We start from the raw sequence: 18,788 nt of genomic DNA on the forward strand, positions 1-18,788 counted from the left end.
AATATTTTAAAAATTCTTGCCGACCCCAAACTTTTGAACGGTAGTGCATCTTAAAACACTTTGAAACCGAGTACAAAAACACACACACTGGAACTTTCGTGAGTCAAATTGCAGTGGTCTTCGGGAGCAAGGCACAGGAAGAAGCCCTGTGAGAAGGGAAGTACTGAAAGATATCAAATAAAGTATCCATTTAGGTTACACACACACAATAATTGTACATACTCTACAGAAAAAGATAAGCGATCACTAAGAGCTCGCGCTCAGCTCTCGGCACTTTTATTAACATGTGGGAGTACAGTAACTAAAGTACAGCACTTCACCTTTCCTTTTATTAACAAGCTCAACACCTGTTACCATGGTCTCAATCCTCATTAGTTATGTCATTATAATATTGCTACATTATTCAGCGCTGCAAGGGTTGAAAATGTTACACTTGTTCTCATTGCAAAGATGAAGAACAGGCAAGAGAGAGGAAAGAAAATTCTTCATACATCTTTATGAATTTCTTTAACATGAAAAGCAAGCAATGTTTTAGTTAAATATACTTTATATATTTGGATTATATCACACTGTTTCTGAAAGTTTCAGAACTTCTGAAAATCCCTTGAAAAAGTCAGCCATCAAAAAGTGACATGTGCAATGAATTATATAAATCTATTATATGGCAAAAGTGCTTTGGGATATTGATAAAGTGAATTGATAAAGCTTTGTACCAACTCAACTGTACTGATTAAACACTGTTTTGATTATACCATCCAAAAAAAAAAAATAACAAAAAAAATCCATCCATTCTCAACCCAGGAAAACAGAGTGGCATCATCCATTTCCGTTTATCTTCTGCTTACGCTGGGTTTCGTCTTCTGAAACTCAGCTAGTGTCGGCAGCAGGACCTCTCCAGACATTTATATAAGTCACTTTTTTTTGCTTCCTGCTCCACAGGTCTTATTCCCTCTGGTCATATTTATCAGTGGCAGCCCTGATCCTCTCCTCTCAGAGCTTATAACCAAGTGTTTCCTCTCTCCTGCCACTGCCGGTGAGTCCTAACCTTTGACCCCTGCCGTGTCGCACTGCCTCAGATTGGTATGGACTTCGTGCTCTTCAGATCTGCGAGGCTGGAGGCTAAAGGAGCTTTGCGCTGCTCGCTGGAGTCGGTGGCTGAAGTAACTGCACATGCACCTTTGGAAAAAAAAAGAGGAACAAGAATGTCAGTACGTAGAAGTAGAAGATTGTAGGATGGCACTAAAATTGAACTTCTTCCTGTGATGGCAAATCTGAACTTTCAGCAGCCATTACTCTTGAGTATCACATGATCCTTCAGAAATCATTATATGCTGATTTGGTGCTAAAGAAACATTTCTTATTATTATCAATGCTGAAAACATTTGTGCTGCTTAATATTTTTGTGGATACCATAATGCATTTTTCTTCAGGATTCTTTGATGAATAAAAAGTTTAAAAACATTTATTTTTAAATATAATTATTTTTTAACATTATAAATGACTTTACCATCACTTTTGACCGTCACTTAAAATTTTTACTGAACTTCTGAACAGTAGTGCATCAGTAAAATAGTTTTTAAAATATATATTTTTTTAAATAAAATGTCCTTTTTTATTATTATTGTGCTATAACATTTTTTCAGAAAAATGCACTTCAAAACGGCATGTAAAACAAAAACTGTTGGTTCCTTTACTACATGTTGGTGCGATGGTCATTTCCTGTCTAAGCAAGTTCTAGGTCAGAATAAGCTGTAACGTGGAACAGAACTTGGTCCGCTTAGTTAAAAGTCTGACTCCTCCATACTAGGGTCTTTATAACTCAACAGAGTTAACTACTGCTGTTGGGTGGATACTGAGATGTGAGGAGATGTAGAGATGAATGTTACTGATAATATGAACTTAAAACTAGTAGTAATGCAAAATGGTTCTATATTCATACATACCGTAATTGGTCTTGCATGTTTAAGCAACCTTAATCTCATTATTATCCAATTTGCCTTCCCTCTCTCTTACAGGTCCCGTGGGAGCCCTGAAAAATCCTCTTGAGATCCATAAATGACCAGATATGCCTTTCTACAACAATTTATTCACTGCTTCCTTACTCCAGGCAGATCGTAGCATATTGGATTTAGACAAGCAATCATCTTCAAAAGACATATTGTGGACCTCTAAGTGAAACATCACCCAAACTGTCACTCTGCCACATTTACGTAGCTGTTTAATTACAGAAACAGTTTAGAAAGTGTTGAAGAGAGATAAGGCAAATCTGAAAGAATCTGCTCAGAACACCTTCAAAGTGAGACGCACATTTATCAAATAAAATGTGATATCAAAGTGCCAATTACTACAGTGCTTGGATGACTTCATTTACCCTGCAAACTCAAACATTTGAAAGTGTCAAAAGTAAATGGTACGTGCGAGGCTGTTTCTTTCACATTATACCTCTCATATTTTTTATATATATATTTTTATATATTTATTTTTAAGTAGCTGACGACAATGCAATTGCATTGGTTAAAAGAAGAACTTAAAGTTAGTGACTCGCCATGTCACAAATTATCTTGAAACAAGTAGTCTCTGAGACTTCAAGGGTGGTGACAACTAAAAACATTCAGAGAAGCATTCTGAGATTCATTTCAACAGTCACTCAGCTCAACAATCAAGAGCCTCTCCATCTGAAGAGTTGGGCCACTCACAAGTTGCCAGGCAACCTCAAAGAAGTTGTCACAATCGAGAAGAGTCATTTAGACACCATCATTCCCAGGTTACAGCGCACTTCAAAAGCTTTGATAAGTGTTTACTTCATCTGAAATAGTAATTAACGGAGTGTCAATTTGTTATTCGATCACTCTTGACCCTGAAAAACATCATTGCATTAAAAATTTCTCTTTTTCCGAACCCAGCCCCTGAGTGATGAAATTCACATGGAGATTCACAAATGGCTAACCACATTTGAATAGAATCCGCAGATGTCACATCATAATTAACACATATTAATTCACCCTGGCCAAATGAGATAAAATAAAAATCCTGAAGCAATATGTTGACGCATTTGAACGTCCATCTGTGTATGTGGATATTTGTCCTTTAAAAGGTGACATTGAAGCTCAGGAACGGAACTTTAATTGTTTTGCACATTTCTGTTGAAAAGTACTCGGCAAACTTTGTAGCCAATAAATAATCCGAATCGCAGACCAAATCAAGCGTTCTTCCAAACTCATTTTCAAGGCCAGTTATTTGAGAGTTATCAGGTCCGATCGCACAATCCCGTAATGCAGGTCTATGGGGACAAAGGAGAGCTCCATTCTGGCTGAATTGAAAAACACATTTCTTGTTCTTAACGGTAACTAAGCTGTCAACAGATAAGGAAGTTCACAGTATCGCCTCCCTGGTAATCCATCTCGTGATCGCTCCCCTTGTATTTTCTTTCTAAACAGCTTGGAAATATGGTTTGAGGCCTTTGCCAAATGTCACTCCAAATGCTTCCTCCAAATGTTCCCAGAATGAAATATTTAAAATTGTGGAATAAAAACTGGAGCACACAGAAGGAGCAAAGGAACACAGTGTTACTATATGCTAATGGCCTCCATGCCCATCTTGTCACTTTTATCCAATAGACTGTCAAAGTACTTACCTCCATTTAACAACACAAAACAAGAACGCAAAAGTCAGATGAAACTGCCCGCGGTGGCACAAGTGGGTGCTCGTGCTCTCTGCATGTGTCTGCCTGCTATCTTCTACTGTGTATGTGCAAATGAACCCCATTTTCTACCTTTTTCACTGAACAAAAATAACTGAGTTCAGTGAACTTAGTTGCAATGATTTAAGTAACAGAATACAAAGAAAAGTAATAAAAACTCAGTCAAAATGAGTAATGTCAACAGAACAGAAACAATTAAGTAATATGAACTTGTTTTAAAGGAGTGGATCCCTTTAAAATGAAAATTACCCCATGATCTACTCACCCTCAAGCCATCCTAGGTGTATATGACATTCTTCTTTCAGATCTTTCTTTCAATCAAAGTTACATTAAAAAATGTCCTGATAATGGCAGTGGATTGCAACCAACAGATTGAAGCTCAAAAAAGTCATGGGGTCATTTTCATTTTAAAGTGAACTAATCCTTTAACTAGTGTGTATAGTAAATTTGCTCCCATATAGCAAATCTCGGTTACGCTTTATTTTGATGGTCCACTAGACATTCTGTTGACTATAAGTAACATTACACATACATGTAAACTAACTAGCAAACTCCCTTTAAGACAAGCCATTTCACTCTGGGGCCGTTTTTGAAACGCCTTTCAGGCATGCAAGTGCAGCTCTTATCTCTTTGAATGGGGAAACATCAAATTCTCCAAAACTGTTCGATAAGCTTACGATTACATTTCATATTTGAAATCACCAATGAAAACAACTGTGTTATAAATTTTGTTTCTAAACGCTCAAATCAAAACTGCATTTTTCAGGCTGGACCAAGCTAATGCACATGCGCAGTCCTAAATGCAGAACACATTACTGTTTCTATAGGAACCGGAGGTGCTAACGGCATCTGCAGTGACACAATGACTTTACCTATCGGTGATTGGCTCTTTTATTTAGAAGGTGGGACGGTTTCACTTTATTTTGATGGTCCCTTTAACACGTTCTGTTGACTATAAGTAACGCTGCACTTACATGTCTACTAACTCTCATTACAGTGTTAGTTAAGTATTAGTAGACTGGTAGGGTTAGGGTTAGATTAAGTTGACATGTAGTTGCAAAATTACTTATAGTCAGTAGAGTGTCTGTTGGAGGACCAGCACAATAAAGTGTTTGCAGATATTAAGCAGACAGTCTACTTATACTCCAATGAAAGTTAGTTGACATATAATTGCAAAGTTACTTATAGTCAACAGCACGTTCAAAAGGGACCATCAAAATAAAGTGTTACCGGTGGGACTTATTCTGCCATATTGCACTTTCTCCCATTCATAGTAATATGAGTGCACCATCTTTCTGTATACTGTAAGTCTTTGGTATTAGTAGACTGTTAGGTGTAGAGTTAGGGTTAGTAGAATAAGGGGTTAGGGTTAGTAGAATAAGTTGACATGTACTTGCAAAGTTACTTATAGTAAGCAAAATGTCTGTTGGGGGACCACCACAATAAAGTGTTAACAGATATTAAGCAGACAATCTGCTAATACTCTAATGAGAGTTAGTTGACAGCGAGTTGACACACAAACCTGCCTCCCCTCACTCACTCATTTCATTTGCTCCGGATTAATATAGTTGTTGTTACAGGACTTGAATTTTTGGTAAGGGATTGCACATATTGCACACAATTTTAGTTATTCTTGCAGATTTTGTGCTCACACCCAAAGTGCACACACATAAAGCCGCCTCTCAGTACTAAAATGAGTTCATTTTCGCAGCTTATTGCACTTAAACAGTCAAATACAGAATATTATGTCAAAATGCCGGTCTTGGCGAGTATTCACGCAAACATTGTCAGTTGAGAAAGAAAATGTATGTGTAACATTATATAATGGATCCGCGCGTCAGGTCTTAAAGTGACAGTGGCCTAATATACAGTACCTGCTGCCAAATTATGAGATAATATAACAAATATGTATATGGTAGTAGGGCTGAACGACACATCGAAATTTCATCGTCATTGCGATATGAACTCGCGCGATGAACACATCGCAACAGACAGCCTGACACGATGAATAAGGGAAAGCAGTTTATTACATGCGCCAAGCGCATGTAATAAATGTTTGACCTATCACGTTTAGCCTTGAAGACATGGTTGGCGCGTTCATGCTATTTGGCCAATCAGGTGAAGCCCCAGGAAGTGTAAGCTACGCTCAGATTGATTTGTGAGGTGTCAATTTAGTTGCGACACTGTGTCGTTAGCAAATACGATGGCGGAGGAAGGAGAGAAGAGTGAGGAAAATGTGGTGGCTGACGAAAACCTTGTGGTGAAAAAGAACAGCACTTCAGCTATATGGAATTATTTTGGATTTAGGAGAGATGACGCGTTACAAACACAGGTAACGTAGACTAACCATGTTCCGTAAACAACGATATTCCGTACAGATTACCTTATCCCGCCGATCGCTGAATAAATATGAGCCATTACAGTTATTTTAAATGGCCATTTTTATTTCTATTTATTTATTTGAGTATAAAAGTTATTTTCCCCACATTTGTTTTATTCAAAGAGATATGTTTTAGTTGAGTTTACAAGAAAATATATATATATATATATTTTTTTTTTTTGTATAGCGCTTTTCACAATACAGATTGTATCAAAGCAGCTTCACAGTATTAAAATAAAATAATACAACAAAGTTTGTTTCTAGTGGAATTTATTGATTGATAGAATAAAATTAAATATCCCCAAAATATCCCCAATTTAAAAGGAGCAGCATATCCCCATTTTAAAAGGAGCAGGGGAAATTGAACGTTAATTTCTTATAGATGTCAAAATTGTGGCCAGTAAAAATGCTGAGTGGCTAGTAACTTTGGAAAACCACTAGCCACAGTGGCTGGTGAGCAAAAAAGTTAATGTCAAGCCCTGCATACAGTGTAGTCACGTAATGTGATATATACTATATTGCACATCTCGGCGGTGTAATTGTTTTTATCACTGCAAAATGTAAACAATATTATATAAGGTTGGATATATCATACACCCAACTTGATCTGCAAAATATAGTATACTCACGTAAAGCGATTTATACTATAGCAAATCTCAACTGCATGGTGGTTTATATCGTCGCAAAATGTAAACTTTATCGCACAGCTCTCTACATAAAGTTGAATTTCTATAACATCCACTTTTATCCACATACATAAAGCACATTCGCATAATGCAATATGTACTAATAAAGCAAATCTTGGCTGCATTATTATATCATCACAAAATGTAAACTATATTATCACCCAGCTCCAATCTGCTAAATGTGACTATAAGGCATGAAGATATTAAGATATTATAAACAATACCATCATTTTTTTCAGTAAAGCTGCATTACTTGAAAATCTAACTTTTACTACCATTATTATCATATTTCCACCTATGATTCCATAAAAGGTGCATATGTTTACATGATGTATGGATGACAAAAATAAACTAAGCTTATTGCTGTCCGCATGGTTTGTATGATCCATGGTGGTAGACCTGGACATTCTGTATATCAGAAACCATCATGTCAAATTTAATACCTTAAGAGTATAGCACACATTCGTGCACACACATCCGACACCAACCCTCCCCCAAGTTTGTCAGCTCCCCCCCTTCAAACCACAAATGCTCACCGCATTATCTGTCAATGCTGATTAAATAATGTAATTAATGACTTAATTAACATTTCTGTAATCTATTTTAATAAATCTCAGGCGGCGTAATGAGCGATTTTAACCTCCGGGCTCCGAGTATGAAAATGTGCAGCGCCGGGTTGGAGCGGTCGGGGGAGTTTTCCTGCTTGACAGTGAGACGGTGGGACTGAAAGGGGGGGGCACATGAGCAGAGCTCAAGGCTAGTGTCATCAGACTTGCTGTCTGTGCAAGATGAGAAACCTGTGGCAGAACCCTGTCCTCACTCATCATGGCTGACACAGAGGCCTCATGTGAAGTAAAACCTGCATCATCACATCTCAGATATCATCATTACTGTTTTGGTGTAATAGTACTTGAGCTCATCTAAACAGTTTGTGCTGAATTATCTATATTTTTCACTGTGGAGGACTGACAGCTGTCAAAAACACACCCATACATGCTGTCAACAAACATCCTGTACAAATGCATTCGAAACAGATCTGGAGTGACGTCACTTTGAAATTAATGTAGTACACACACACACACACACACACACACACACACACACAATTATAGTGCCCTCCACTTTCATTCAAAATATTTACAAAATAACCTTTAATTCATGCAAAATGACAGAAATAATGGTTGAATTAGTGAGATAAATATTATATTTTCCCATTTATGTTGTACATTTTTAAGTAAAGTAATTAGAAATACTTAATGCAGGTAGTAAGCCATGACTTCCTGTAAGTGCTAAGCAATGGTTTCCTGTACTATACCTGATGCTATATATTTTTAGCATCCAAAAAGTATATATAATATTGCTATAAGTAATTTGTAGGATGACTCCCTAAAAAGTAGATGTGTGTTTCTGTGGCACCACCAAAACATCACTTTGTTTAAGCATCCCAACTGTAACGCTTTGATCCGAAGACGAATATGAAGATAGTTTAACACAAGGTTTATAGACAGCCAACATGTGAGACAGCGTGTAAACATAAACACGAACACGAACAATAGCGGACACTGAACAGAACACAGGCAGGAACTTAAATACACAGTGATGATTAACTAAAAGACAAACAGCTGTGATGATTAGTGTTAGGGTCCATAGTGACTGATGAGTGGCGGGAAACTAGAACAAAGGAACACATGTGATGAATGGAAACAAACAGAAAGTCCAAGAAAACTGAAACAAACTGAACATGACTGTGACATCAACCAATAGAAAACTAGGTTTTGTCCCAAATTTTCAACCAATGGCTGAAGGAGTGATTAGGGAAACCTGATTGAAAACAGTCATGTAAGTTGCATTAATTCACAACAGCAAAAATTTCACACTAAGGTATTAATTTGCAAAGTTAACAAACTATCTTTGGACAGTAATTGATTTTTGCTAGCATTTTCTTTTTCTTGAAGACAGATGGAGGTTCAGAGAATGAAGAAAGGTTCGGAAAAGGCCTAGCCCCTTCAACTGGACCCTGACCATAACCCTGAGTAATTGGTTGTGATAAAGATCTGACTCTACTTGTTCACAGCCTGGGGACTCACAAGAACCCTATTGTTTATCACTGAGTGCTCCCTGAACCTAACAGACCATCAGCAAATGCATTACAATTACATGCCCTACTCAAACAACATGTAGATACAGTGCAATGCAGTCTGTGTTTGTTCAGTTTTATGAGGTGGAATTTAATCATCCAGATCACACAGCACTTTCTTCTGTTATACATATGGGCTTTATGACTTGTGGGTAGATTTGAAGATCAAACAAATGGAGTGGCCTCGACCCCGGGGTGAATCTGTATCAGTTCGGACAAAAGCATCAAACAACCTTTGTTATTCAGAAACACCACGTCACCGTTGATCCTAGACGAGAGACTACAGTAGATCATTCAGTATCTTCAAGAACCTGAACAGAAAAGTGTGAGGGTCAGACAATCCTGACTGTCGCATCCCCACATAATGTTTCCAAAAATGCCCTCAATTTCCAGATGCCTTTAATGTCACTGCAATTCTATTCTGCCTTAGGACAAAATGTGCATATTACCACGACAGCAACCCTACATTAATAAGCTATTGTGATAAATAAATAAGTCGTTTCCTAAAATGAGATGAACATAACCGGGAAAGGTCAGGAGACATGCAGAGAAGAGGGTGTTTTTTTCTTTTGTTTTCCTAAACGGTTGTCTCCGAGCGCTTTTCCAAAGGTTAAGATGACAGAAGCTCAGATGAGACGCTGAGGGTGGGTAGGAGGGGCTGGTCCCTAAGCGGGGGCCTACAGTCCCCCAAGGGTCCTCGCTGACTGAGACGCACCCTGACAGTAGGCAGCAGGACACTGGCACACCACGGGCAGCATGGGCACCATGGGGCAAATCCCCTTCTCTGTGCCTCATGCACACACACATGCACACACCTCCCAACCAGTGTACGGAAAAAACAAAGACCAGAAATGAGAGGATAATTGTAGTGAAATGGCATAAAGATCGGAAATGACCGAGACGGGAAGAGTGCCAATGAGTGAAAGTTAAGGAGAGAAACAGATTGTGGCAGTGCATCATAACCCAATAAAAGAGTGCCATTACACATCCATCGGGAACATTATGAGTCCTGTTCCAGTCTCTTTCTATTCCAGTGCCCATTCTGATGTCTAATTCTACTGTATTGTTTGATGATGGATTAGCTGACTGGATTTTCATTTGCATACCACAATTGTCGTTCTTTTTAAAGGAGCAAAAAAGTCACGCTGGAGTTTCTTATAAATGGAACTGCACTAGAGCAGTGGGTTGTAATCCAAAAATGAGTCGCAGGACAGCAGGAAAAAAAAAGCAATGAGAAAATACTTTCAGTATCTGTTGTTGTTAGAATTGAAGGCTGTGACTTTACTGTGCAAATTTATCTGTCACTTCAACAATTTAGGTAGATGGGTCACTTATGTGCTGATGCTGATTTTTTTTCCTATCTATTTAATACACCTCTTCTATGGTTACTTGTTATACAGCTGTCAAGGTTATATAACTGTCCTGATATTATAATGATGAAAAAAAAGCCTCATTAAAAGAATAAGACACTTGAAAATAATAAGGCTGTAATTATTAGTTTGGCATAGATTTTTTTATTATTTATTAGAACAAAAGTGCATTGCAGTTAATTTTTATTTGAAAGGGTTTTCTCCACAGAAAAGTCCCACAGTCTAATCAACATGATAATTTTACTATAAAATATAATGTGCTGTGACTCCCTCAAAATGTAAATATTGATGAATTAATAATTCACAATGGTATCATAAGTACTTAAAATTACTTTTTACCTTAAGTAGATAAAAAAAAATAATAATAATAATAATAAAAAAGATTAAGATTTGAACATGGTAGAAAAGTTGTTCAAATACATACGAAACCAACATGGATACACAGAGCACACAACTAAGAATTTGCCACTTTTTTAAACTATACTTTAAAATATGTTTCCATCCACACGTTTTTATCCGAATTAAGTGATATCGAATGAAAAATGCCTTATGGAAACAGTAAAATTCGATTGAATTTCATGAATATCGACTCAAATGAAATACGTTCGGTCTCATCGGATTTTATCTTGATTGATATACGGCTTATGCGATAAACGCTGATGGAAACGTTATTTGCCGAATATCATCGGGCATTTACGTGCATCTGCATCATCATAGCAATGTGTTGATAGCGTCGTTGTTTTCTTATTATAGCTTGATATGTCGCTATCAGCTGGCACATAAGCACTATTACAACTTGTGTAATATTAATATTGATCATTTGTTGGTAGATGGCGCGATCCATTTGTCTAGCAAAACTTTGTTCGCAAATGTTTGCTTGAATGTTGTGCAATTCAGTGCGAAAATGAATGGAAACACCTTAAAATGTCTCAAATCAATTCGGTATACCAATTTGATCGCAAAACAGCATGTGACGTCATTACGCACAGGTTTTTATTCGCTTTAAAGCCATTGGATGGAAACACACTTTCACCAGCTTTATTCGCATGAGTTTTTTTACCGAACTTCAGATAATTCGATTGACAAGTGGATGGAAACTTAGCTATTCTTATACAGCATGTCAATATGCCAACATGTACAGGTTGCTTGAGACCCCCTCATTCTAAAAACCATGAACAAAACTATGCAAGGTAACAAAAAATACTGTACGACCCAAATTACATTAAATACGGGTTACATTTTTCTTTGGTGTTGGGCTAGTTCTACTTTACTTGAGCGCTAACAACAGTAAGCGAGAGAATAATATGTATGCAGAAGACATTGCATGCATCTGTGGACATTTCAAGTTCCCAAAATAGGGGTTTCTTGCTTCACACAACATCCTTTATGCAAGCTACACTTAATGAGATGGGATGTCAACTTGTTACACAAGGCTGATCTTACACAAGATATCAGATAGCTTTTTTGGTAATAAATAACTCCCATGCAATTATCAAGAGGTGGAATTCGTTATACGAACATTCTACAATTGTCTGCTCATTTGCATAGATTGCACCTAGGGTGCAATGCATCAAAACGGCACTCCCTCTGCCCTGCTGCTAATCACATACATATGCACATGCAGATTGGTGCACACACATATAAATATGATTGTAGGACAAACCTTTTACACTTACACATGTGTTTTACACAGAAACAAAGGTAAAAAAAAAAGTGTCAAAGCTGATATAACAGGAAGCCGAGGAAAATCATTGGTTACACTTTATTTCAATGTTTCACTGACATTCTACTAACTATGAGTACCTTTGCAACTACAAGTCAACTAACTCTTGTTAGAGTATTAGTAGACTGTTAGTAGACTGTTAATTCAGGTGTTAGGGTTCGGGTTAGTAGAATACGTTCACATGTAATTGCAAAGCTACTTATAGCAGAATGTGTGTTGGGGAGCATCAAAATAAAGTGTTAGCAGATATTAAGCAGACAGTCTACTAATACTCTAATGAGAGTTAGTTGACATGTAGTTGCAATGTTACTTATAGGCTAGTTAGTACAATGTCTAAAGGGGACCATCAAAATAAAATGTTACCAAGGCATTTTATTTATTTATTTAAAAAAAAAAAAACATAGCAATAAATGTTTAAAGGTGCTGTATGAAAAAAATTGGCCTCTAGGAGTTAGGGTTAGGACTGCACGTTGAGTTACGCGAGTTGAATTAATATGATGGTTTGAGGTGTATACCAGTCTACTGTAATTACAATCATTTTATTAATTACAATCATTTTATTACAGCAAAAGTCACTGATGACATCAAAACTAACAAATTTCAAAACAACAGCATTAATGTGGAAAAATAAATCTTTTGAAATGTCTTTACTGTAACTTTTGATCAATTTAATGGAACCTTACTGAATAAAAATCTTGCAGATCCCAAACACTTGAATGGTAGTGTATGCTATAACTGTTAGAAACAGTGTATTGTTCTTAATCACAGGTTTATCAACAGGATGAGATGAGCAGTGGACCAATAAAGCTATAAATCTAAAAAGAATCCAAGCCATCTGACTGGCTACTTTCACAGAGCCATTGTACCATCCACAGATCCTTCTGCTCTTTAATTCTACATATTTTGTTCTCTGGGTTTGACTTTGCTGTCAATAATTTACAGGCAGTGTGATGAATCGAGAAAGGCATTCTACATCTCTCAGGTGTACATGTGGTTGTGTCTGGTTTCTTTTTCTAGTAGTTATATGCATCTAACATGGGAAATAGTGTATATAGGTACTTTAAAATCATGCAAATGTATTTGACAGAACAGGCTAGATTAGCAGTAATGTGTGCAAATGTTTTTATTGGCCTTCTTAATAGAACTAGTGGTAACTACACTCGTGATATGGACCAGTGTACTTAGGACAAATGTTTGATATGACCAAGATACAACATTTTATCCTTCATAAACCTGGGCTTAAAACAACACTGTATTATACTTAAAAAAAGCCTTTTTTCTGGCCCAAAATATAAGGCGAGATATGTAAAGCAATGCAGTACTTTAGCCTGATGCTTCTCTCTAACAATTTAATGTGTTGTTTAAACATAAACCAATTTCCCGTTGTAAAATTACAGCTCATTACTAGTGTGGATAACGGCTGGAACAACAGAATAATGGCGTGAGAGCAAATTACCAGCCCAGCCACAATATTAATTACCAGTTCACAAGGCACATTCCTAGCTGAAAAAGTGTTTAATAAGAAAACCTATGAGCCCTATTTCCTTGATTACTAACAGCCTCATTTTTTTTTTCCTTAAACAAAGAAATTAAGGGGGGGGGGGGGGGGGGGGGTTGGGGGGTTGTATTGGAACAATTATTGCACATATCACAAAATTTAATTTCCCTCATTATTCTGAAAAGGCACCCACTGTGAATTTGTATCACTGTTTTCACAAATATCATAAATGTACATATCAATTGTGGAAGTCAAGCAATGTATTTTTTTTTTTTTTTTCATTATGGATACAGAGCAGAGTTGATCATGTTTATTTCAGGAGTTTAATGCATTATTTACAAGTCGGATGCTAATAAAAGCAGACTGCTCATTTACTAATGACTTGAAGCACCCGGAGCATTTTTCCAATTACTTATATTAAAACTGAAAAACACTCTTATAAAACCTAGCAGGAGAGAGAGAGAGAGAGAGAGAGAGAGAGAGAGAGAGAGAGAGAGAGAGAGAGAGAGAGAGAGAGAGAGAGAGAGAGAGAGAGAGAGAGAGAGAGAGAGAGAGAACATAGATGGAGAGAAAGTATGTGTATTCTGTTTTTACTTTAATTGAAACAGTACAAAGATTATTTCTCTGTATTAAATAGACAAACCTGAAGGAATAAAATACAATAAATGCGATAAATGAAGGCTTGTCTTCAAATAAAAGCAAAATGAACAGCGATGCTCAGGAGCAACAGGATAAAGCTGCTTCTTTTCAAAAACACCTGGCCTCTCTTTATGACCTGTTCATTTCAGATCTTTATAAAGCGATTCAGAATAAGGCAAGAGAGTTGTCATAAGTCAGAAATGAATGTATTTTATGAACCTGTTCTCGGAGGAAAATAACACTTCAGATTAAATTTGTTTTCTTGTCAGTTGTTGACAGGACGAGCCCAGCAACTTATTACTGTTCGATCTGAAAATGGGTTTTGATATAAATTACAGTAATTTTTTTTCAGTGAAAATGAAAGACATTACAGAAATACAAATAGTGGATAGTCAGATAATCAGACATAAAAAAACCAAACTATTCTCTGTTATTGGATTATGGATTTGTCACATGTTTTTTTGAATCAGTGGAAGCATGTGAACGGTTTTGCAACCATACCGCCCAACTGGATGAAAAAACTGGGCATTTTTATTATTGTTACAGCTTTTACAGTAATGGATGCTGCTCTCATAGGGTTTATTGATTGTGTGGATTTTTCTTTTTTCTCTTAAAAACAAAAAAAAAAACAAAAAAAACAAAAAAAACCCATCAGTTTCACTTCTCTCTAGCTCTGAAGTTTTCAACAGAGAGCAACACAAAACGCTTCTCATTCATTCCTAAAATATCTCAAAAGACATTGAAGAGTGAGAAAGTTCATTTCCCATCATTATTGTAAAGCAGACCGACCGATCTTTTAATAACATCAGTTTATGACACACTCACTAGATATGATACATCACATGTGGACAGGACACACATTGCATTATTATCAAAGTGTTATATTAGTGTTTGGCTATTTTCCCCATTTATAATTGTGTTTTTCTTTTCTTTTCTGTTTTTAAAGGAGCAATATCCACCAGGCTCATGAGCTGCATGTGTCATGTATTTCATCTAATGACTTGTCATACTGATAACATCTAAATGAGTTACCTATTAACTTCATATGCTCCACTCATTGGAAAATACAGGAAAATTAGTTAAGCTTGGCTATTGAGTTGCCAAATATATATGTATAACAAATGAACGAAGGGGAAATGCGATCAATATAGCTTTTAATTTTACACCTCATTGATCATGTCAATATCGCACACACCTTCAGCCATCTGTAGGAAAACTGACTCTTTCTAGGCTAGATTTCCAAGCTGAGTGTGTATGACTGAGTATAGGCTACTAATAATGCATATCTCCTTTAAAAGAAAAATGATTGCATGCGCTCATGCTCACTGCTCATGCAATATGATAATTAGGTTCTACAACACTACATAACCTACTTACATAGGCAATATACACAAACATAGACGAAAGGAACCTCATGTGATCTCATTTCCCTACAGTTGGCTTATTGCTTTACTGATTATAATGGTGAGCATACAGAAGTAAATTAAGAGTGAGATGGTAAAGGGCTGATTGAAATCTAATCAAATTGATCTCAACTTTAATCAAGCATTAGTAATGACTTGAGGCAACAGTGGCCTGCAACAAATACGGCACACACGCACGCACACATGCACGCACTCACGCACACATGCACGCACGCACGCACACACACACACACACACAAACACACACACACACACACACACACACACACACACACACACACACACACACACACACACACACACACACACACACACACACACACGACAGTCTGAGAAGGCATCTGGTCATAATGAAATATGAAAGGCTTGTTTAATCCAACACATACAGATAGATATGCATTGGTTAAGAAGAGCTGGAAAAATAACACAGCGGTGGTCTGGATCTCCCCTTCTCGTTCTCTGATGTCAAAAGGTAGTTGGAGTTTGCAAATGGTGTCACATTTATTGTCATTTCTATAATTAGACAGACACAGATGTGCACACTTCCTGCCAACCCTGAGCCTCAATTCCTAAATTAATTTTAGTCTCCCTATCCATCTCTAAAACAGGTTGAACTGGAATAGGAAGGTTTTTTTATTTTTATTGGGAACGTTCTCACTCAGGTGTTTAGCCACAAGGCAGGTATCAACAAAGCTTGGGCGGAACTCACTTGATCAACAGGGCTTCACTAAGCAGGCCGAAGCAGATTGCAGCCGACTTGAAGAGTGAGTGTGGAGGGGGATTTTCAAAAGCAGTCATCATCCGATACACCACGTACGGCACCAGAGCCAGCAGGAGAACAGCGATGGCTAGAATGGGCCAGGTCTGCCACTGAGACGCCACGGTCCGCCAGGGTGCACATCTCTGCAGCTGATACTGAGGAAGACACATACAGCAAGTCTCATTAATGAAGGATAAACAGAAAGATGATTTATTAAATATCTGATAGTTAGTAAAATTGGCTTTTCCCACTGTAAAAAAATATTTGACCAATAAGTTATGACAACATATGTTTTTACATCGCTTTAACTCATCAAAATAAGTTAAGCAATTTTCAAATTCCTATCACTAAAACACCAGTTCTTGCCCAAAAAAAAGATTTTGATTGTAAGAAATGGCAAAACAACCAAGCATGTGTCGCACTTTACCAACTTTACCATCCCAAGTTTTCAGGTTAATGTAATTTAAGTTGAAATGACTTAAACATCCAAGTTGATTCTACTTAAAAAATTTAACTTTTTTTTTTACAGTGCATATGTGACCCTGGACCACAAAACCAGTCACATGGGTAATTTTTTTGTAATTGAGATTTATACATCATCAGAACGCTGAATAAATAAGCTTTCCATTGATGTATGGTTTGTTAGGATAGGACAATATTTGTCCGAGATACAACAATTTGAAAATCTGGAATCTGAGGGTGCAAAAAAATGTAAACATTGAGAAAATCGAAATTGTCCATGTTCGTGCTTTTGCTGCATTCACTCACAAAAATAAATGTTTTATATATTTACGGTAGGACATTTACAAAATATCTTCATGGAACATGATCTTATAATAATAATAATTTTGACCCATATGCATTGTTGGCTATTGCCACAAATATACCCGTGCAACTTGTGAATGGTTTTGTGGTCCAGGGTCACATATACAGGTGAAGTGTGTACTTTTTTAGCATACTTTTTTACTATCCCAGCTTAATATATGAATGCTGAAAAGAGTAAATATTGTGACTGAGGCATTTTCAAAACATTGCCCTCTTTGTTCGAACATCTTTGTTTGTGTGAATTAGATGCAGATGGGAGAATTCCTCTGGGAACAGATGAGTGACAAAATTTCAAACATCTGGATACAAAAAGCCTCCATCTTCATTGTTGCCAATAAAAAAATTAAAAAAAAAAAAAAAAAAAAAATAATATATATATATATATATATATATATATATATATATATATATATATAGATAGATAAATATTACATCATCCTTGGGTTACATCAATGAACAAATGTTTTGAAAGTCAGATCAGGTCCTGATCCTTAAGAAAACAAGTGCACATATTTACCGTTTACAGTGTAAACATTCACTTTTTTTCAGGAAAATAGAAAAAAAAAAAAACTTCAATAGCTAGTTAAACAATAATTGCATTAACACTATAAACTTTACTCATATCAGCAATTCAAAATATTTCTGATAAAATATCAGAAAAGCTTGTATAGAAGTATGCTGTTCTGTTTTCATTCCGTATTCTGAGGCCTAGTCATTAGGGCTTCACAGAAAACAAACAAGCCGCCTTTGTGAGGCTAAACATCCCTCCTGACTACAGCTTGTGGCTTCACACCTGTTCTCTCCCTCTCTCTCTCTCCCTCTCTCTCTCGCCTTGGCTTCAGGCATAGAGAACTCTGTCACGGCCACACATTGCGTGCGTGTGTGTGTGTGTGTGCACTCCTGCGCCCTCAGGCACTTTGTCGCTGACATTTTGTTTTATAGCCTGTTTTATTAATATTCTTGCCACTTACCAAATTAATATCCGAGTTGGTGAGAAATTTAATAACCACAAAATATTTTACAGGAAAGTATTTACTCTGAGGAAGTAGATGAATAGATCGCCACATCCTCAATTTATCTCATAAACCAAACAGAGGATTTTCTGTAGGCCACACAGAATGCTCACCTACAGCATATTAGAACGGGTCTTTATTCCTCCTACAACTTCAAATCTCAGTCCTCATGTTTTGTTTTTGTGGATGAGGAGTAACAAATTCCCCTAGAAAAAAAGAAAAAAAGCCTGACAAGCTAACCACTCCTGGTGTGATATCTGGAACAGCATTTAATTAGTGTCCCTGCCTCATCTGCAAATGCATACCGCCGCCTCACTTGTGTTAGAACAGCTATTCATTAATTAGATTCTTTGTGGCAAGTGCCACTGAACTATCTGCACTGTTTAAGGTTGCATCAAGCTGCAGTAAGTGCTTTCCTGATAGTGGGACGCATCCATCTTCATTTCTCAGCCTCTATGTTTGACTCTGCCCTTCAGCCAGATGGAGAAAAACAGACAGAGAGACAGAGAGAGAGAAAGAGAGAGAGAGAGAGAGAGAGAGAGAGAGAGAGAGAGCTTCAGAGCGACCTGATACGATTCATCCCAGGCAGACCCTGAACTTTCACCTGCTTTTATTTCCGCACTGAAGCTAATT

At 37.0% G+C, this 18,788-nt stretch overlaps 1 protein-coding gene across 1 annotated transcript in view; it reads right to left on the reverse strand.

Moving 5' to 3' along the window:
- Positions 1 to 254: 254 nt before the first annotated feature.
- Positions 255 to 18,788, reverse strand: part of LOC311091992 (uncharacterized protein) — a 125,390-nt gene continuing 106,856 nt past the window's right edge. The window contains exons 4-5 of the mRNA XM_084128207.1: positions 16,267 to 16,472; positions 255 to 1,176 (exon numbers count right to left, since the gene is read on the reverse strand). Of these exons, the coding sequence (XP_083984333.1) occupies positions 1,041 to 1,176; positions 16,267 to 16,472 (342 nt within the window). The 3' untranslated portion in view covers positions 255 to 1,040. The remainder of the gene's footprint in view (positions 1,177 to 16,266; positions 16,473 to 18,788) is intronic.

The sequence above is a fragment of the Abramis brama genome, assembly GCF_963993115.1.
Source record: "Abramis brama genome assembly, chromosome: 11".
Classification (NCBI taxonomy): domain Eukaryota; kingdom Metazoa; phylum Chordata; class Actinopteri; order Cypriniformes; family Leuciscidae; genus Abramis; species Abramis brama.